The sequence below is a fragment of the Haemaphysalis longicornis genome, unplaced genomic scaffold, assembly GCF_048455015.1.
Source record: "Haemaphysalis longicornis isolate Haplotype H1 unplaced genomic scaffold, Haemaphysalis longicornis Haplotype H1 scaffold_14, whole genome shotgun sequence".
In the NCBI taxonomy this organism is placed as follows: Eukaryota; Metazoa; Arthropoda; class Arachnida; order Ixodida; family Ixodidae; genus Haemaphysalis; species Haemaphysalis longicornis.
In genome coordinates this window covers 62,566,735-62,588,981 of record NW_027526245.1, presented here as the reverse complement: position 1 = coordinate 62,588,981, position 22,247 = coordinate 62,566,735, and the positions used below count along the sequence as shown (strand labels likewise).

Below are 22,247 nucleotides of genomic sequence, written 5' to 3'. Positions count from 1 at the left end.
TATAAATACTAAACCCCAGCGTTTTTGTAAACGACAAACCTTAAAGGGGCACTGACACAAAATTTTGAAGGCGAGATAACTTCGGAGATAGATTGGTGGGAACACGTATACATGAACTTCAAAATATCAGCGGTGAATACAGCCTAGAACATATTTAAAATCAATTTTAAAGTGTGCGAAACGCAACCGAGCTGCCAGCAGAGGACCACGCGCAATCGACATCCCGAGGATAGGGTGTAAATAAACAACATCTAAACACGTCACGAGTTTGTGTTTGCCGCTTCCGCACTGCCGGCGTTTTTCGCCGGCTTGGCCGGCTCGCCGCTCCAATCGGAGGGCCGGAGGGCGGAGCTTCTGCTCTCGAGAACGAACGACCCGATCGTTGGCGGCGGAGGCGCCGTGATTTCGTCAGCTAATCAGGCAGCTGGCCGCGACCAAAGTTCTACAGCGATTCCAGGCACTCTGTTTCTATTACTGTTTATTACCATTGGATGCGAAAACGCGCCGGAGGCACGAAAAGCCCACTGAGCTAGCCGCACGGTCGCTGTGCAGGCGGCGGCCACGGCCGCGAAGTGGCCCAGGCCGTCTCAGGTAGCCCGAGTGATAGCTTGTTACCGCTGCACGAAATTGTCCCCAAGTTCCGACCATGGTGGCTTACATCAGTAAGGAGTTAATGATGCGATGGCGGGTTGCATTAAAAATTGTCATCTGCACCGCTTACGAGAGCGCCACTCGATTATCCGCCGCAGTGCTAAGCCGAACACATCTGTAGGCGGACCTGTAGGCAGACCGGCCGGCTGCTCACAGCGCGCGTCTTGCCACCCACTGTCTCGAGCGTCGCGCGTCGTTCTTTAGCCGCGATAGCATTTGCACTCGCAGCGCCTGCGTCACATCCACGGTCGCTTTTTAATTAAGCGCCTCACGAGATCAGTACGTGGGGGCATTCGCAGAAACTGCCGTCGATGCGGATTCTACAGTGCTACGGCGGCTCTGCTCTGTGATATCCCTCCGACGGTCACGTGGTCAGCTTTGTTCACACAAAATCCACAAAATCCATCGTTTCGCGGCACTCGCTGAAACCGAAACTGCGACTGGCCGCATTGAAAATGCCTCTAATTAAACAACCGTCGCACGCTGAAGCAAATGAGGTTTCTACAGGTTATAAGTAGGTCACTAGCTACTTATCGCAACAAAAAAAACAAGATGCAAAATTTTTGTGTCAGTGCCCCTTTAAGAGTCGCTACGTTTTACCTGAACGAAAATGGGCGGATTACGACTGTAGACTCGCCGTATAGTGGAGGGTTGCTGGTTATTTTAGACAGGCGTTTTGAAAGCACGAGGGAAAGAAAATTTTTACGTAAATACGCGTGTCCGTTTTCTTTAAATTAGAAATGGTTGCTGTGTATTGAAAGATAAGTTACTTCAGGTCGAAACATAAGTTTGCACGACCCGTCACATGACTAAACAGCACCTCTACAAATGCCAACACTAATGTAGCTTAAGACACCGATAAGGTGCAGCTAGAGTTATCTAAAATTCACCATTGAATGAAGATATAAAAATAACTGCACCTATGAAATAGACTGCACATGTACGAAAATCGCTGGTGACTTCCGTTTAGAGATGAGAAACGAATATATGTTAACGTGGGTATCACTGTAATAAATACGACAAGTCTCAGTAAATGCTTTGAGCCAGGTTGTGACGTGACCCGCAGACGTGTTCATCATCTAGTACGGGGGTAAATTTTACCACTATCTTTAAGACAAGTACCTACCATGGGAAAAATTTAACGTGTTTTTTTAAGGGTAGAAATTCGTATAAAAATGCTCCCACCGAAAGAAGCAACGGTGTTGATGGAGAGCTTATCAGGCGCTTCCACTCAGAGAGTTAACTGGTCGCCTCCAAAAGTGCGGCCGTTTGGATAAAGGTCACCGACTTTTCCGTTTCCTTAAAGGGGCCATGGAGACAAAGTACAAATTTCTTTTATTCGCAAGATTTGGTGTGTTATAGCCCCCCGGTGCTTGTCCCCATGCAAACTATGCTTTAGTCACTAATAATTATTCCGTTTATGTTAACATTTTGATTCTCCCGCCAAATTGTGTGTTTCCTGATGTCTTTTGCGATGATTTCACAAAAACAGGTCTTCATGCGAACCCGAAAGCCCCACTAGGCTTTCAGGGTACTACAAAGCCTTGTTTACCGTCAACCCTCCTAAATGGCGCCACCATACCGTAACTGGCCGTTGCCCGTCTTTTGGTTTTCACCGTATTAGCGGCTGGCTTGTTTTAAAGCAAAGCTTTATAGCTCTACCAGCCAACAGTTCTTTCGTGGCGTGCGGGACAACAAATTCCCAACGCGCCCTAGGCGCGTCGGAGGGGAAAATGGGTGGGCGGATTCCTCACGGCGCACACTAGACATCCCACGGCGAATGGCTAACCAGCCTTCCCGCGCGCAAGTGCCTCTTCTCATCGGCGGGCGCGTCGGCGGTACGGCGTTGTCGTCTTCTTTAGCGACAGTTGTTATGGTCATAATTTGGTGCAGCTTTGGTCCACTGCACGGTGCCTTCGCACGGCTTGATTAACATGTTCGACAGCACCTCAAGGGTAACGCGCAACCCGCTGGAATGAAGTGTCGTAAGGCAAACACACGTTTAGGATTGGTTTGCAGGGCGGTAAAACAAAATGTAAAAACCCCATAGAGACATCTCACCTCTAAAGAAACGCTATCTCTGGCGCACTGCTTGCCACGAATGGGACTCCGTTTTCTTGATTGTTTATTAGCAATTGGTTTGTGTTTTAAGAGGTATTACAAAAGTCGAAGGCAGGAACTGGTTAATTCTGATAAATAGCGATTATTAAAGCTTCGTCAGCTTTCTTGCAATTCTCAAACGTACTAAACTAACTAGTTTAAATCGGTATAAATGGGAATCACAAGGCTCACATGCCGGAATGTTTCGATGTCTGCGCTTGTGACGCATGGTGGTTTAGCCCCAAGCTAGCACATCAGAATGTCTAGGTTCCGCTGTCTCACCCCTCGAAAGACGCTCCTCTCCGTTTTTTTTCTCATGACTCACGGCCGGGCTACAGCGGCGGCTTCCGCCGCTCTAAGCCCGGTCGTGGCCGACGCTGCAGCTGTGTTCGGGAAGGAGCCCCCGCGAATTCCAGGTAACGGCTGGCAGGATCTCTGGTTTTACTATTTGTAAAGCCACGTGTGTGAATTCAAGTGACGTCGCATGGCCAATTGTTGTGAGTGTCGTTTAATGCATTGCTTTCCAACCACCTTCACAGAGCGGATTTTTTTTTTACGGTAGAAAGTACTCGTTTTGTGAAACATGGGGTATAACTCGGTAAACAGGGTAGCGTAAGACGATGTCGCTTATGCCAATCGGCCGGTGTCGTGTCAGACAACCCGAAAGGGCAATACTGCTGCGCAGCTATAACAAGCCTATTGTGCGCAGTACCAAGAACTGCGAGCTCTGGTACTTCTATCTTTCCGTACACTTTCATAACGTTTATGTTTACTCCACCATTCTTGCTTCTTCAAAATAAATATATGCAATATGTTTAAGCGAAAATAGCTCGCGCCGCAGGATTATGAGTCCCGCCTAACTTGCGTTTGCTTTTGCGGGCGTCCGCCAATCGCAGAGCTGGCTGGTATGACACCACAGGTTCTTTTGCGGGAAATGAGCTAGTGGGTCGCATGGACATTCCATTTTTTCTAAATTATGCAGCTTATTTGGGCGAAGTTAGCATTAAAAGTGGTGTCAGTATGATTGTATCGAGGCAATTTTTCGAATGAACGGAACTTGTCCTTTGTCTTCTTGTGCATGGCGCCTTTAAGTTACACCTTGCTGAACACATGCTCCCACATCCGCTGTGTTTGGCTAGATCACGTCTGTGATTCGCGTAAAAAATAACACTGTTTCAAGGAAGACTACAAAGGAAGGCATGGGAAACTTGGCGGTTTTGTGTGGGATCACGAAGCGCAAAACACGGTGCCGTTTGTGAAATCAAAATTTTGCTTATGACCACTTAGTGTTTCTCGCGTCTAACGTTTTGAACGATGATAATGATGATGATGATGATGATGATGATGGCAATTATAGAAGAAATAATTTTCAAGTGAGGCTGACGGATTCAGTGCTGTTGCTCAACATCGGGACGCTGATCGCAATGAGCTGAGGTCATCTCACGCTGCGTACTGATTGACTAGTGCGAATTATAAAGCTCTTAGTATTCCCCATGTGAGGCATGTTCTTCGAGATAGCAGGAATTTTTTTTGCAGCAAAGCCTTCTGTCGACCGTCTGACTTGAGGTAGAAAACGTAGGACGTCTTTGGGTCATATTAGTTCAAAACGAAGATGTCCAAATATCAGGCTGTGTCACCCGGCACAACATCTTCATCACCACCAGAAGTTCTTTCGTCTAGGAATAAAGACGTACGGTTACTCCGTCTGGGCGCTAGTTCCATGACACGCAGGTGGTTTATGCAACATCTTCCGTGCCTATCCACCCAGGAAATCGCCCTTCGTACTAACACTCTCATGGCCTCGCCGAATTATTCTACTTTGCGCGGTGTGCTTGTACGCCGCCTAAATAAACAATGTAACAAACCGCATTTGTACGCCCCGTGGCGTCATCAGCACTAGCAATTACCGAACAGCCTCCGCCGACTAGTTGAAGCAGCCCTCACCCGAGGTGTAAACCCTGAGCTTCCCCCCTGATTACATCTCTAAGTGAGAGCGTAAGCAGCTCTTGATGAAACGATGGCCAATGCAAAGGAAAACGACGAGTTGCAACAGCTCAAGGGAGGGGCAGAGCCACCAATTGGTATAACACGGCGTCACTCAGACGGGAATGGCCACGCGACGCAAGCTCCTTTCAGGACAAAGTTGGCGACATAGTTTCTTGACGAACACGTTCCGCCGCTGCTTTCTGCACACTTCCCAGGTTGTGAGCTCTTCCCAGTACGGATAGACCCACAGGCGTATCGTGCACTTAAGGTAAAAGATCAAATGTTAAAGCTTGGCGGTTTATTTGAGTGTTCGCACGGTCAAATAAACTGATCGAGTGGTCAACATCGATGTCATTTGTGTGCCAGACAGGGTGCCAGAATGTCCAAAAATGACGGGAGTGTCGTTGAAACGCCCTCTTCGTTAGCAAGCGTCGTTGCACGGCTGACGGAACGCCTACTCTGAAACTCCGTGGAGGGTGGAGCGGTCTCGAGCGAGCGCCACGGAATTCGCTTAGGTGTTTTCTAGTCCACCCAACCCGCGGTTATCTGTGCTACCTATGACGGCTACATCACAGTGCACGCATACCCGATGTGTGTTAAAACACAGGAGCTAAAGTAAATGCCTGCAAACACTAACTTACACGGAGCCGAAGCAGCCCAATTTTGTTAAGAAATAACGTGCATATATAGGCTTACCGCATCTAGCCGAGCCATTTCTTTGCCGAACTTATCGAGCCCAATACAACCTAAAGAGAATAAAACTAGCAGTATTGAAAAAATGCAAATCACAACACAAACACACCTGACCCAAAAAAAACTTGGGGTAAAAATACCCACTCAGCAGCCGAAACCGACATAAAAGTGAAAATTTTGCAAAAACGGGCAAAATAGTACCTAAACTGTACTTAAAGGCAAAACTACTAGCGGAAATTTAATTTACTAAACAAAAGGTGTGGTGAGCAGATTATAAGCATGACAAAAAATGTTATCCATCAAATACAATCAACTACTAACGGCATAAAAAATTAGCTCCAATTCACGCTGTCAAGGTGGTTGGAAAGCAAAGCTTTAAACGACACCCACAACTATTGTCCATGCGACGTCACTTGAATTCACACACGGGGCTCTACAAAGAGTGAAACCAGAGATTCTGCCAGCCGTTAGATGGATTTCCCGGGGGCAGCATCGCGTACGCAGCAGCAGCGTCCGCCACGGCCGGGCTAGAGCGGTGGACGCCCCCGCTGTAGCAAGGCCGTGAGTCGGGTGAAAAAAAACGGAGAGGAGCGTCTTTCGAAGAGTTCGACAGCGGAACCTAGCCATCCTGATGTGCTACCTGGGGGGTACACCACCGGGCGACACAAACGCCGACACCGAAACAATTCGGCATGTGACATTAGTGGTTCCCATTTTTACCGAATTAAACTAGTCAGTTTAGTAAGTTTGGGAATTGCGAGAAAGCTGGGGGAACTTTTATAATTCCTATTTATCCGAACCTGCTGCTACTTTCGCCTTTTGTAATACCTTGTAAAACACAACCGAATTGGTAATCACCAATTTAGAAAACGGAGTCCCATTCGTTGCAAGTAGTGCGCAAAAGGTAGCGTTTCTCTAGCTCCCAGATGTCTGTATGAAATTCGTACATTTTTTTGCCGCCCTGCAAACCAAGGCGTAATACATGTTTGCCGTACGACCACTTCATTCCGTCGGGCGTGGGTTATCCCGGAGGTGTTCTCGAACAAGTTAATCAATCCGTGCGAAGGAAGCGCGCAATGAACGCTAGCTGCGCCAAAACATGCCCAAAACAACCTTGGCTAAGCATACGCGAAAGCCGTACTGCCGACGCGCCCGCCGGCGAGCGGGCACTTCCGCGCGCAGTAACGCTGGGAAAATTTGCCGCGCCATCTACACTGTGCTCAATGAGCGAAACGTACACCCCCGCCCCCTCCCCGCCGATTCCGCTGCGTTGGAAGTTTATTGCCCCACACGCTGCGAAAGAACCGTTGGCTGATAGAGGTAGAAAGGTTTGCTTTAAAAACGTAGCCTACGGGTTTCAGGGGTTCACATTCGCTATCCTCAAAGGAAACCACTACATCGAGACGAGGCTGTCCAGGTCGCTTAAGTAGACCATCAGAGGCACGTGGATGCATGTTAAAACGTGTTCCTAGATAACGCAAATGATCACTTGGCAGCGCTCACTAGGAAACACGTACACCTTTATGGGATCTAGACTTGGCACCCCTACCAAGACTGTTACCAGGTAGTGACTGCTACCAGGGTGGAGATGCATTTACAAACTGCGCGAAACCTGTGGGAAACTCCGCAGTAGTGTCACAAAAGGCAGCTCTTCCAGCCGAACGCAGAGCGATTTCTTCGCTATTAACAAGCGAACCGTATAAGTGCTCGAACGTACGTCGTCCTGATCGTCTTCAAGCCCTCTCCCTAAGGGCTTGTTAGAATATCATTGGTTTATGTTAAATCTATTTATAATTTTATTCAACTGCTTCTATTTGGAGTAGACTCCGTTTAAGACGAACTCTACGGCTAAGAAGAACAGCACTTTTGCTCTCTTGTCACGTCCACAATGCAAAATACCTCCGTTTAAGACAAATTTCTTATAATGCGAATGAATTTTCCTGGTCCGTTGGAGCTCTCCTTAACGGGATTCCTTTGTGTATTCGGTATAAAATTGGTAATAATGTATTGCTGCTATAACAATGGACGTGTTGATTCTTTAAACAGCGGAGCTGTCCTAGCGCTAGCCGTGGCGACGGTCTCTGCTGGTATTGTGTCACGCTTTTCTCGAGCTGGTTTCTCCGCCCCACAAAATCTGGTTTCCATTATAGACGACGGTCATAACAAAATAAAATGGCTCTAAAGGACTTCATATATTTTGATTAAAGGCTTATATGGAGAAAGGAAAAATGCCTTGCGAGCAATGCATTTGTCCTTACAGGTGACGCCTAATTAAGGGGGTATGGTAGGGTAAACCGGCCAAAAAAGCGAATTTGCAATTTTGGCGCAGAAAAATCGAGTGCAGTATGAGGAACAGCACCGTGGAAGCGCGTCGTCAAGTGCCCGCTCAAAATGGTTTAAATGCCGCGCCGAAGTGTGCCGCGTGCCCTGGCGTTTAAAAATGGCGGACACAGCTGAGACATCGGTTCAGAGGACGGTATGTTTAGCGTTGTTTTTCGCGGTTCGCTAAATTATTTCACGTTTTTTTTTTTTTTGCTTGCGTCTGTGTTTCCATTATATGTAGCGTATTAAATCATCGTATATTTTTGAAATTACTAACTTTAAGAGACTTGCCGCTAGTGGTGCTCTTGTAGTATGTACTATTTTTGTGATTGTTCCCACGTTTACGCTCGTGGTCCCGTTGCCTCCGCTTCGAGTTTAAAACGCACTGCGATACCGGAAGATGGCACGATCATCCAACAAATGGACCAAAAAGAGAACTTTTAAAGGTAATCGGTTTACGACCAAGCAAGACAGCAAGAAACCGGCTCGACGAAGCGCAAGCTTCGCGAAACTAGGTGAGAGGCATGGTGGTGCATCTTTTGACGTAGACGGCGCAGGTACAACTGGTTACCGCCTGATCGACCTCGCTCTTCTCCGTAGCTTTTTGCAAAACGTTGCTGTGTGTAAAAAGTGCAACAAGGGAGAAATTATTTTGGAAGAGGCTTTTGACAGGCGTAGCAGTTTGGCGTCCTCTATAAATGTCACCTGCAGCGAGTGCTATGCTTGCAATGTGCTCGAGACATCCAGGCGCACTTATGGCAACATCTTTGAAGTGAATGAAAGGTTCGTGTACGCCCTTCGTACCTGCGGAAAAGGATTGGCATCGGGTCGCACCATGTGTGCTGTGCTGAATCTACCGCCACCACCAACAAAGTTTGCGTCGTACAACGCAAGGCTTCTTGACGCATCCACGACCACAGTGAGAAATAGTATGGCAAAAGCTGCCGAAGAACTGAAGAAAGAGGCCTTCTACTCTGATGGAGACCTGGAAACTGCGGTCACAGTGGATGGAATATGGATGAAGCGTGGTTATTCTTCACAACATGGTGTCGTAGCAGCAATATCGGCTGACACAGGAAAGGTGTTGGACTTTGAAGGAGAATCCAAGTTTTGCCACATCTGTGCTCGCAACCTTCACACAGATGACAACATGAGTGAATGTAAAGCTACCTACGATAGGCCATCTGGTGGAATGGAATGTGCTGGAGCTGTAAAAATGTTTGGACGCTCTGTTGACACGCACCAACTAATGTACACAAGTTACATTAGTGATGGAGACACTAAGGCATACATTTCTGTCAGAGACTCACAGCCCTGCAAGAAGGCCATAGAAAAGCATGAATGTGTGGTACACGTGCAGAAGCGAATGGGCACGAGGCTCAGGAACATAAAAAAAAAATTGGAAGGGGAAAAAGCTCGCCGATGGTCTGCCACTTTCAGGGAAAGGACGCCTCTCAGAAAAGGACATCGACTCCCTTCAGGTTTACTATGGCAAACCTATCGGGGAAAATGTAGATAGTTTAGATAACATGAGACGAGCTGTGTGGGCAATATACTTTCACAAGTTATCAACAGATGCCAAGCCCCAGCACGGACTCTGCCCAAAAGGACCATCCTCATGGTATGGGTATAATCGCAGCCTTGTTGAGGGAAGCGAAACCTACTCCCACAAACACAACATTCCTGAGGCAGTGATGGATGTCCTCAAGCCAGTGTTCAAGGCGTTGTCAAATCCAGCTCTTCTGAGGAAATGTCTCCATGGAAGAACCCAGAACACTAATGAGTCACTGAACCAACTCATCTGGTGCCGCTGCACCAATACAACATTTGTCAGCGCTGACACGGTGAAAACAGCTACTAATGATGCTGTAGCATACTACAATGATGGCAATTCCGCACGGAAAGCAGTTCTGGAAGCCCTTGGAATTGTTCCAGGTGTGTTTTGTGACATTGCCTTCAACAGGATGGATAAAGAGCGTGTTGACCGGGCAGAATTCTGTGGCTCCGTCGAAAGCAAAGAAAGACGACGGGTGAAAAGGAACACCAAGAAGGGTTTCAGAAACACCTCTAAAAAAGCCAGCAGCGAATTGTATTCTCCTGGTTCATTTTAAGCACACTTGAGCAATACGCAAACATAAAACTTCGTTTTTCTCAAATTGAGTTTTTTGTAACTTCTTCAACTTCAATGTACCTTTTCTCGGAAAGTATTGATTTGATTACAGTGAATGTTTGCACACATGTTCTACAGCCAATCGTAAATATTCTGAACTAAAACAATTACGTTAACATAAATATTGCTACTGCAAAAAAAAGTTATACCTCAAGGCACCCTCTTACAGCTGTGTGCATGACGTGACATTATTTTTTTGTGCCCATACTCCAAGTATCAAATGTCTTTAGTTCAGATAAAACCAATGGTTATTTAGAATAACACAGCGCAATATCATCACATTCCTCTTTTTTGTTCAAGAGAAAAGGTACATTCAATGAACAAACACACCTGAAATTTTGGGAGTGGGCCACAAGAAAGATACACAATCTAGACCCAGACAAAGTTCTTCATGTTTTACCCAGTGGCATCTTGTCTGCGCACAACAAATTTTATGCGGATATCCGCAAGCGTTTCGGAAATATAACGTTAAAATTAACATGTATCATTTACCCCACCATACCTCCTAAGCTTAGTCGTTGTGTGATGGCTTTTATACATAGTGTGTTGCCAGTGAAGAATGGCCGGCAGCGGAGGGAATATGATTACAGCAAACGGCGCTAATTTGTGTGCTATCTAAGGTATTCAGAAACACATTATACGGCAATTAGCCACTAATGCGACTCTATTATTACGCCAAGTTTCATTTACTTGTCATGATAAGTTAGTTCACAACGAACTTGGTAATGTTGCAGAATTACGGTCTGCTGTCAATACGAGGCCATGTACGGAGGCAGCATGGTTACAGAAAACAGCTGTAACTGATATTTTAGCGGTATTATCTGAAAAGAAACCATTTGAAAACTAGATGCTAAGACAACTCTAGCATTACGCACCAAAGCTTCGATGGTCATCCTTCTTGACAGAGTGTAAGAGCACTGAATTTTTTCTAATGCATTTTGCCTTTTTGCAACGACACCCCGACGTCTAGTTGCAATCATATAGTAACTGTGTCTGTCAAGTTTTTTTCTGATTAAATATGCCCCACATAAAAAGGAATACAAAAAATTAGGTCGAAGCATGACTGAGCAAATCCTTCTTAAAACGTGCCTTGAAACGTGCCTTCAAACTCTGTGCATTGAAACCAGAGTAATTTGACCTTACCTTAAAGTCAATTACTGGAGCCAATTTTGAAAGGGACTAAGCGTTTGAAGGAGGACAAAGCTAAATGTTTTTTTTTTATTTAAAGGAGCTCGTGCCAGGTCTGGGCATCCAACACGGCGATGACCAAGGTTGCAAAAGCCCACCCATCGACGCAGGCAGCGACGACGTGAAGAAAGTGGGCCACAGTCATCACCGGCGTCCTTTCTTTATCATTGGCCACATGGTGAACTCTATTGAAGAGGTGGACGAGTACTTGGCGAGGCGCTCCAACGCCCTGGAATCTGATATTGAGTTCGACAAGAATGGCACTGTCCTGGGCACCTTTCATGGTACTCCATGCGACTGCTTCAGGGGATGCTTCAAGCGAGAGCAAATGGCCAGCTTTCTGGAGCACGTTCGGAATGTCAGCAGCTTCCGTGAGTTGACTTCAGTCGTATCTGTCGTATTACTGTTATTACAGCGATCATGTCTTGCGCTAGGTTCTGCCCGAAATTGCCTGTGTTTGTCGGGTCTTGACGAAAAAAAAATGCACGCACTCGCTACAGACCTATGCGCTCGTTCCAGAGGTAGCATAGAATGCTCTGTAGGTCTCTAATATTGGTATGTTGACAACAATTGTACCCAAATTGGCCACTAAGACGACTCTTGTCGTAATAAGTTCACAGTGAAGATGTAAGCGTTACAGAATGCCGGTCTGCTGTAAGTACTTGGCGTCTGCAGAGGGAGTATTGCTACAGAAAATGGCTGTAACTTTTGTTTAATTGTAACTCTACCGAAACGAATAACACAAAACTATCTTGTGTTAACTGCAACAGCGTTTATTCAATAAAAATTGTTATTCCATACATAACTCAAGTCAACGTGTACACCTTCGCTGGTCTTCCACCTTCACAGCAGTGAAAGGGCTCTAACATTTCTGGTAGCAAATGTTACTTTACCCGAAGATTAAGATGCAATAAACTAAAAATACGTAGCACACAAAACTCTGTTCCCGACTTTTTGTGTTTTACATTGAGAGCTACTGCAATCTTTCAAAGCAGCATCTTGTACGCTACGTTTAACCAGCGGTCATGGGCTTTCTGTTTCGGGATGGGGATCTGATATCCGCATAAAAAACAAATATTTCACATCTCAAGAAACAAATACTTGGTATGTCGCACTTCATATGAATGTAAGTCAAGTCCAGTTAGCCCTGGTGATTCGGGGCAACAGTTTTGCATAATCGAAATGAACAAGTATTTCTGAAAGATTGTTCCGGACTTGCCCTGAGATATAAGGCGAAATTTGGAAGAGAATGCAAGAAAACACTATAACATTTTGTTTCTGCATGCTGCACGCTACTGCTTCCTATGTGCGAAAATATTTTTCTCCCCTCAATTTATGTATAAATTGTTAGTATGTAGAAGATTGTCAAACTCCCACCCATAAAGAACGCGTCGTTTTCTGTGGTTTTATCAAGACCATAGCCGAAAATGTGGTTCCATAAAGTATCAATATCAGGGAACAAAATACTGGGTAAACGAACCCACACCCATGAATGAAAGCTGTCATAGCTTAGGCATATAGCAACGCATCACTTACGGGACAAACTCTTGGCACCTTATTAAGCAATTTGAAAGAGAAACAAGATCAGCCAAACGAGCCTTGCAGAGAAGGATGACAGAAGTAACGCTTACGGATAAGAAGCAACCACCTTTTATCGGAGAACAAATTCGGTTTGTAGTTATCATTGGTCAAATAAAGCAGAACAAGTGCACTTAGGCTGGGCATCGAAAGCGGAGAACGGACAACCGGTATAATATCAGAAAAACAGAGCGGTTTCCGAGAAGGAAGGAAGACGGCATTTTGTCCTTCGAGATCAGTTACTGGGGATGGAGGAGGCCCAGAGAGCCGCCGCAACCGCCATGGCTCGGGAGGTGGTCAAGACTTGGCCCGACTCCACTGGGTCGCACAACATCTGCTACCAGAGCTGAGAGGTGGGAACGGGTGTGTACAGGTCTACAGGACATTTGCAGAGGGAACGGTAGTGAGTGTCGAGTGCTCTGCAGGCTGCGCAGGTAGGGGCAGTAAAGAGGTGTGAATGATTGCCTATCAATTGTGTGCTGTGGTGGAAGGTGTGTGTTTGTAGGATGCGCAGCATGTGGCCTGCCCCGAGGAGTCTTGTGGTTGCGGGAGTGGATATCGGCGGCGGCAGAGGCGGTTGTGGAGAGAAATATTCCTGTAGTGCAAGAGGGAGGTTGGCTTAACTGCAGGGGCATCGCTTGTAGGCGTGGCTAAAATGGCGACCCGGTCAAAACGCTGGCGAGCACGTGCGTGCACCACTTCATTAGCCCCTACGCCTGTGTGGGCTGGTGTCCCCAACAGGGTTATGAAGTCAGATGGAGGATCTTTGGAGAAACTTTGCAATTCCATTGCAGAGATGTTACCAGAAATATAATGGCGGATGGCCTGCTGAGAGCCAGGTAAAACGAATTCAATGGTGGGCCGCTGGGTGAGCGCGAAGGTAATGGCTGCGTCCTCCGCCGCAGTTGTGTTGGTAGTTAGGATGGTAGCCGCCGTGACTTTTGGTGGTGTGTGTTGGCCAACAGCTACAGTGTGCAGGTTTCTGAGGGAAGGGTGTGGCATCAGTTTCTAGTGTGAAGCGATGGTGGGTATAGTTTGGCGTGGGTGTTGGCTCGTGCTAGATTCAGGGCTGCGTGGGAATTTGCTTGCATGTAGCAAGAAATGGGATGGATTTGGAAGTTGTTACGGATGTTAAGTGGAATGGGTAATGGGGGATTGGGATGGTGGGTGGGAGTATGTTTATAGAATTAAGAATGCAGTACCCTACAGAAGAGGAAGTGAGGCGCGTGAGTTGGGAGATGTAATGGCCGTCTAGCTAGGTGTTCGCGTATGGTGTTTGCGTATGGTCGAGTACGCGATACGTTGGTGCGTAAGGGGGAAGCAGGAGTGCATGGCTATACGTTCTCCTATGGAGGAGGCCATCAAAGGAGTCGATTCGGGTGGATGTAACCTTCAGGTAGCGCAGGTGGTACAAGTTGAGTAGAACACTGTGCACGAGACAGAGGCGGTCCTTTTCGGTGCTGCGGTGGTGTTTGGTTGTGATCCGAATAATAAGATGCGTGGTTTGGGTAACGCATTTCTTTACCTGCTGGAGGGTGGGTGTGGGTGATTTCTTGTGTGTGAGGATGAGGCGTAAGACTCTAAGTTGCTATTTGTGGGGTATTGGGTCCGAGTTTATAAAAAGTTGAATGTGGGTTTGGAGGGAGTTTGTTGCGAGCGGGCGTAAAAGTGAGGAGAACGGGTTTTGCTGCAGCGCACTGGAGCTCCAACGGTTTGATGTGGCCTATAACTTGGTTGAGGCCATGTCGGTGTGCTGTTTCAATATGATGGTCGGACCCAGAGTGGACCCACATGTCCATGAAGGGCAACGAATACGCCCACCAAGCCTGCACTTTTACCCCCATGCTACGGAGCTGCACGAGGACAGTCACCCGCTTGTCTCGTCAAAGACATAACCCAGCATTATCGCCTCCTGAGACAGACCCTACCTTCGCCTTACCCCGACCTTTCCATAGAACAACAAGCTACCCTACCGCTCTTACAATTCGTCTTCTTCCCACACCCGACGCGTCTTTATTTGATGCAGCCGAATCGCTACGGCACTGAATATAAATTTTGCTCAGAAGTAGGAACGCTCTGCCACATAATCGGGGTGTGCGACTTTAGTCCTGAGCACCCTCCTCTCTTTCCGTCAACTACCCAAGAAGAGCAATGGGAGATGCTGCTCTCCAGCCCCTCTCTGCCTACCCAGCTTCAGATGGTGGACAGAGCACAGGCGGCGCGGACTGAATATCGGCTACAGTGAAGGAACCACTCCCCTGGGCCGCTTTCTGGGTCGTTCAGAAATCTTACTAGAAGTATTTCCTCCTCCTTCGTCTCTGCCGCTGATCTCGTCGCCTTCGCCCGCGACGGCAGAGACGGAGAAGTGAAATTGTCTAACACCGGGTTTGAGCTTTAATTTTATATAAAACAAACAGTTTCCACTCATGTGGTACACCAATACAACTTCACCAACCACCGTTCATGCTTCATGCATTAATATAACCTTACCAACAATATTTCTTTGAAGAAATAGAGGGTGCGGTTAAGGGCATTTCACTTGTCTCTGGTTTCACTTTTTGTCGAGCGTTGTGGGTGCCGTTTACAGCTTTGCTTTCTAACCAGATTCATAGGATGGATTGGCGCTAATTTTTTTCGCACACGCATTGCAGGTCGGGACACCAAACCCGACTGGTAATTCCGACAGGCTGGTTGGAAATCGGTGACTACCTTACGAACCCCTGGTTGAGTGAAAGCCAAAGCGATGCCTGCCTCTTCTGCTGCCGTCTTGCTTTCGGTATTGAGGGAGGCACAAGCAAGGAGGTTGGTTCTGTAGGCAGCCACGATGATGGCGTACTGCTGCCCTCGATGTTGGGAGGCGTGTCTGTAGATAACTGCATGATCCCCACCGAGGGTGGGTGGTGTTGAGCTCTTGAGCCCGTGCTTGTCGGCGACCCTCGTCATGTATAACGGGTTCATATTTATAAGCCAAGGGATCATCCGTAGTTCTTGTCACCAAACGTCCAGGAGTACATCAAGCGGAGTGACATTCTGTACTGCCCAGCAATTCTGGTGAAGGATGCGGCGACCTGCCGCACTTCTGCTCATTCGGAGCTTCTGTATAGAAAGATGGCCCTCTATCAGCTCTTCCGCCGTGTTGTAGAGCCCCGTGCTAAGCAGCCTCTCTGTGGACGCACTCATGGGAAGACCAATGGCTTGCTCAACCGCTTTTCAAATCATTACATAAAGCATCTTAAAAAGGTTAAACTAATCGAAAGGTATCGGATTCTTTGAGGCATCGCTTCTTGGTGGCAACTCGCTTGATCATGTGTATGATTTTATTGATGCTGTGTTTGGCGCTGCAAGGATACGTCACTCTTGGTGTTCGCCTGAAGATTTAGGCCCAGTATCTTGATGCTGGGGCTTGGCGTGATGTCCTGGCCATCAAGGAGTATTTAATGGGTTCTCTGAGGTGTCGTTTGGCGTGAAAGCGGACAACAAGGACATTAGATTTCTGACGTGAACACTGGAAGCCCCAGGCTTTCGCATACTGGCGTAATAGAAGTGAGATGGCATGGGGTTGGTGTGAGCTTCTTTAAATCGCTATCGCGTGGTATTCAGCGAGAATGTAGGCTTAAACCCGTAGATGTGCTTGGAGAGTGTACCCCTTGCCTTACCCGCCTCCGCGTGGGCTCGTAGCTAAATCGGTAAGACAACGGGTTCTGGCTTCGTTATTCTGTTAGTTCCAGGTTCGATTCCTGGCGGAGCCAGGAAATAATTTTAATCGTTCGAGGGAGTTTTCTGTTGACACCAACGGTCGCGAAAGAACCCTTGGGGGATAGAGGTAAAAAGCTTTGCTTTAAAATGACTGCCCTGTTTAATACTGCGCTTAATCTCTGATGCTCGAAGATCGGCTGGAGGGAGGAGGCCAGGCCGACGGCACTGCGCTCCCCCACTGTGCAGACGCGGAGCAGCACGGCCTGTCTTGCTCCTTTTTTCTTCTTCTTTATTACATAACTAAAAAAGCAGAGGTTGGCGCCATATATGAGTGCCGGCTACTCCTTCTCACATAAAATGGATATTTCTTTATAAGTCACTGCAACGCTCCCGCAGTCATTGAACGGTTCTATAAAGTGGGATTATCCTGATAAAATCTTTGCAAAACTCACCGAGTTGGAAAGTCTTAGAGAAGACAACGAGCTGCATGGAAGGGCGCACATCGCACTGAACGCAACAATTTGTCCCTTGAAGCACGTAAATGGATACTAGAGCGGATGGCGAGAGGAAGAAATAGGTCAGAGTGAGTCCCTTTCGAAACAACAGCAGAGCACAGATAGATGCCAAGTACAAAATACACACAAAATAAGACTCGATATTCAATGCAGATTGACGAGGAAAAGATATTTCACAATGACAAGCGCAATAAAATGTAATAAAAACTATTAATGTTTGTAGGCTCCAAGAATGGAATAAACGCAAAAGAGGCAGCTCCATTTCAAACCTAATAAAATCCCACAATGGGACGAGACTCTTGAAAACGTTTAAGGGCAAGAAATGAACGCCGTCGCTGGCTCGGTTTTCGCCATGGGCCGAGGACTTTAGCAAGGTTAAACATCCTATTGTCTAAAACATGAGGACACTGTTAAAACGCCGTCGCGCAGCATCATGACGGGGACATTCTAGAATAACGTGAGCAATACTTTCATTTGGAGGACCACATAATATAAAAAGCATGCGCTTGTTTTCTTTTTGTTTTGTTTTTTTCATGTCTGGGGATTCTTATTCTTTCATATTTTAAGTACTTTCAACACAGTGTTTGCCATTACATTACGGCAGAGTATTGATGAAGTCCCTTTGTTTGTCGCCAGGTGTAGACGGGTTTTAGGTACTATCCTTGCCGGCGCTTTGGTGTCGGCGTTAGTTTTGTAGGAGAGGCGCTTTACTGTAATAGGGTTAGTTTTCTTACAGTGCAGGAGCCGGAAACGGCTCAGGAGGTTCTGTATGAGGGGCTAAGCACATAAAATTCTCATTTCTACACAACTATGCACGACAGTACATGGAAAGTGGCGGTCAGCTCGCGAGGGACCTGCTGCATAAGTGTTTTTTTCTTCTTCACACTGAACACAAGGCCTCCATTTTGTAGTGTGCGCGCAAGCGCGGACCAAACAGCTACACAAGCGTCTGTTTTGTTATCACTGAACCTATGGAAATGATTTGTATCGGGTCTACAAGTATGGACGATACATGCCCTTTATTTCATAGCAGACATCCGTGCATTGTTACAGCTCACTCCAAATACAAGGGGAAGATGATACTTCTGTTTTTGGATTTAAAGACAACCCGACTTCCAGACGGTGTTAAGGTTACTGCTGGAGTTAACCTTGCGCAGAAGTTGATGGACCACCTCTGGAAAGACGGTAAGCGGGAGTGTTGTGTTTATCTACAGGACGTATGCCACTACGTCCAGGCGCTAACGCCTCTTTTTGTTCACTCAGTTTTCGTCGCGCCATTTTAGGCCGGTAATTCTTGATTTTATAAGCATACTCTTCTTACTGAGGCATGTGAGCTCCGAAAGAAGTTCTAGTAACTGCAGTAGTCATTCGCTAATACGAAATCGGATATCTCAAGATATCATTGTCAAACCTTTTCTCACCGTGCATTTGCCTTACATAAGCGCAATTTATTTGCCCCCTTTATGTCGAAACGTTTTGTTTCGGGGGGGGGGGGGGGGGGGTAGCACAGATATCTCGAAATGCTGACCGGGGACGAAACAAAAAACCGCTGATAAGGTATCCGTTCGAACGCTTAGCTGACAATACGCACCGAACGCGGTCGTGAGCGGCAATTTTAAGTAGTAAAAAACTTTATTATTAAGTCAGACTATCTAGCTCTCGGAGGGCGGTGCCCTTAGTCCAGGGCCCCATTTGCTGCTGCGATCCGTCTTGCCCGGTCGATCAGTCCGTGCTGGTCGTCCAAGGCTGAGCTGCAAAGAGCGGCTTCCCATCCGGAGGGGGAGGGGTTGGGTATAGGCAATTAGGTCGGGGGTTTGGGGCATTCCCATGTGGAGTGGTACAGGTTCGGGTGTCCTCCGGAGGATGCGCATCTGTCCGGGTACATGGTAGGATAGAATGTGTGCCGGAGCGAGAGGCTAGGAAACGTGTTAGTTTGTAGTTGGCGCCATCCAGCGTCTTCCTCACGGGTGAGTTGCGCGTGTGGCGGAGGAAGTGTCCTACGGGAGAGTTTGTAGTGTTGTAGTATATGTGTGTATGTGAGTGGGATACTTTCTGTCTTGTCTGGTTTGTGGTCGCTGTACGAGGACGATGTCAGCGTTACCAGAATGTCTTCCGACGCCTACATCGTTGAGATTGTTGTGGATGGTGCAGCTGATCATGCGGACGAGGGGAAGCCCCCAGAAGTCGATACGACAGAAGAAACAACAAACAGGCTCCGCCTGCTTCGCAACTAGTTAGAATGTTGCGGTATCTATTGATGCGATGCCTTGAGCAGCTCTAGTCGCGCTTCTAGGGCCAGATGCGAACGCAAAACCGGCAAGCGTAACGCAGTTCTTTCTTAAGCAATAAAAGTTTGTTTTTCCGCGAATTATTTTGCCTTTATTACCCAAGCTACCCTGTATAGTGGAGCTTCTGTTAGCAGCACTAGCTGTTATTTTAGTGACCTGGCCACATATTTTCACCAATTCGCCTAACTGGGAACACCACTTATCTAGAAATTTCCAGCTGATTGTACAACTTGGAGTTGGCGAGGAATTACTGGATTTTGCATTATTAAAATATCGGGTTATAAAAACGGTGAACAAAAATGTAATGTTGCGTGGTGGAGTATAGGTACCAGGGAGCTTTATTTATTTGTCTGGCGATCAAAGGCCGCCATCTTCCAAATCAAGCTATTCCTCGCCCTTTAATTTTGCTTTAATTATCGTCCAATTGAAACCAAGGATCTCCGTTCATTTAGTTTTGGCAGGTTTAGATGACCGTATATGATTGTCATGCGCTCAATTTTATTTTCTCTTTGTCACGCAGTGCCTCACGAGGACAGGATCAACGTGCTCATGTCCATAGGGTACGCCAGAGACAGAGACGTAATCAGGGGTGCCGTCGCGTACTTTCGACAGAAGGGAGACCCACGCGTCTTAGAAAAACTAGGTGAGTAGTACTACCAGCGCAGCTGGGCTACGGGAAACTTCTAGTACGCCATCCGTTCTGCCCACTCCTATGGCATTGGGATGACACTGTCCTTCGAAGCAGTCACAAACTTTTTTTCAATTCAATTTATTCAATTTGTTCAACAACAACAGTACAGCGCAATGCAGCACCCATGGGCGAAAGGCGACACATGTGATCGCTTGACTAGGCCTGTAAGGCTGCTGTACACGACACTCAGCAAAATCATTGCGGGTCAATTTATACAAATAATACAAGTAAAAAAAGAGTTCAGATAACAAAAAAGGGGTTATCTTCCAATGCCAAGAAGGAGAGTTATGGTAGAAACAAACGCGCTTTCTCTGAGATTGGGCTTGTTTTGGCGAAACAATGCCTGACTAGATGGATGCACAGGGCACCGAATAGATGACAATGAAAGATGCAAAACATAGAACTGCCTCTTGTACTCCGTTATCGTCGGTCGATTCCGCGCCTTCGTCATCACCAATGAAAGTCATCCCGCCCAATGATTTGTCGTAAATTATGGTTCAGCTTTTTCAGCATCTTGAAGATTACGCTTTCGACATTCCGAAACTACTCAAGAACATTGCCGATATTCTCTTCGCCGGTGCAGAGCTCACTGAAATTTCTAAATGTGCCAAGTGTACGAGAAAATAGGTGCATTGGCACTAGAGATGCGCTAATAGTCATTTTCGTATCAGTGCATGTTTTGGCCGCAACTCACAAGGCGGCGATGGTAATTGTTCGCTAACAGTACACTCTGCGGGTACACACGCTCACATAGGTGCGACATTTAAATTGATGTTCCCCCGTTTTGGCCAAATGGACTCCAATCTTGCATAGCCTTCCGAAATATTGACGGATCGAATGGAGGTCCCCCTTCCCCCCCCCCGAGCCACTAACTAAATTACCCCCCTTACCCCCCCCCCCCCCTCACCTTCGACTGTTGTGCCATAGCGCCCGATGAAAAGTTCGTTTGGCTTGACAGCAAAGCCAATCGTCTGGGCGGAATCTCCACTCGCATTCTCGCGACCAGCGGCAAACGTGCCTCCAAGCGGTGCCGAGGAGTCGCATTCCCCCTCCCCACTTGGCGGATCGTCTGCTCCAACGCCAACGCGCCCATTAGTCGAATTCAAACTGAGGTCAGCGGAGAGTCCTGATTGGGGTAATTTGAATTGCTCGCCTCTGAAGCGTATCCCTGGGGAAAAAATTAGCAGTGGCTCAGCTCGGCTATGCCAGGATATACGTAGCGTGCGCTAATGTTCAGCTAGTTATTCTTAGCTTTCCTGGTTGTCTAGGAAACACCCCGTTATATGTATACCCCCACTGATACATCTGCGCGTGCGCACAAAATAAGAGGTGCTATCAAGCGGCTGCGACGCTCCTTCGGACTGGCCTGCTGTGAAACGGAGGTGCACAGCTGCGCACGCGCCGGCGCCAGTGCGGCTGCCGCGGCTATGACGTCACTCCTCTGGAATGCGCAGACCGGCAAGGCGGGTGCTGCGGCGGCGACTGCTCCGGCGTGCCAGCTGTGCTCCGTGTGACGTCACTGCTCCTCGCGCATGCGCAGCACGGCTCTCCAGGAGCCACGCGAAACTACTCCGCCTCGACCATTGTAGCTCACGCTACAAAAGCCACGGCGCAAGAGCGAGAGGGACATAATACAGAGGCACCGAGTAGGCACCGAGAGGCACCGAGTCCGTACATCCGTAGTCCGCACACCTCTCCCCCATTCTCCTCGCCACGCCAGCTGCGCGGTAACGCCGCTCTCACCACAGCGCCATCTTGCGTTAGCGCTCGCTCCCCTCACCATGCCAGCTGTGCGTCAGCGCACGTTAGCGCTCGGTTAACACATGCGCATGCGCTGCTCTCTCTCATTCCCCTCACCGTTTACGCGCGGTGCATATAAACGCGATAACTGCGCCGTTCCACTCAGTCGCTCCACTGCCGCCGCTCCGATGACAACCTATGACCGATGATTTGAATGGAGACTAACCGGTCTGCTATCGCGATGGTCGGCGCAACCGTAGCAAGCACCGCCCAGATGCGTCGCATCACCCCATGGTTTCCCCCCGCGGAAAGATGTGGTCCATTTTTTTTTTTGTTAAACTGTAGCTGACGGTAGGTGGACCGGTTCACCACGAAGGGGACGTTTTAGTAGACACGCTCAAAAACCTTTCCAAACTCTTCAAACAAACTTATTATTTGAAATGATGGTAAAATTAATAAACTAAGAGTCTTTAACGAGTTTCCCCCCCACCCCCCAAATGTTAACATTGTTCGTGTCTACCACCTTGGCCATCAAAATAGCAGACACAATCGTTCCGGCAAAAATACGCTTTACTTCCTTTTCTCTTAGTTTTAAAACAGCCTGTTTTATTTTCCACTTACATATTTTC

General features: G+C 47.5%; 1 protein-coding gene and 1 pseudogene across 1 annotated transcript in view; both read left to right on the top strand.

Moving 5' to 3' along the window:
• Positions 1-22,247, top strand: part of LOC144164936 (dermonecrotic toxin SPH-like) — a 33,524-nt gene that overhangs the window by 2,962 nt on the left and 8,315 nt on the right. The window contains exons 3-5 of the mRNA XM_077695161.1: positions 11,151-11,481; positions 17,953-18,084; positions 19,708-19,830. Coding sequence (XP_077551287.1) covers positions 11,151-11,481; positions 17,953-18,084; positions 19,708-19,830 — 586 coding nt within the window. The remainder of the gene's footprint in view (positions 1-11,150; positions 11,482-17,952; positions 18,085-19,707; positions 19,831-22,247) is intronic.
• Positions 7,712-9,900, top strand: LOC144165335 (uncharacterized; annotated as a pseudogene).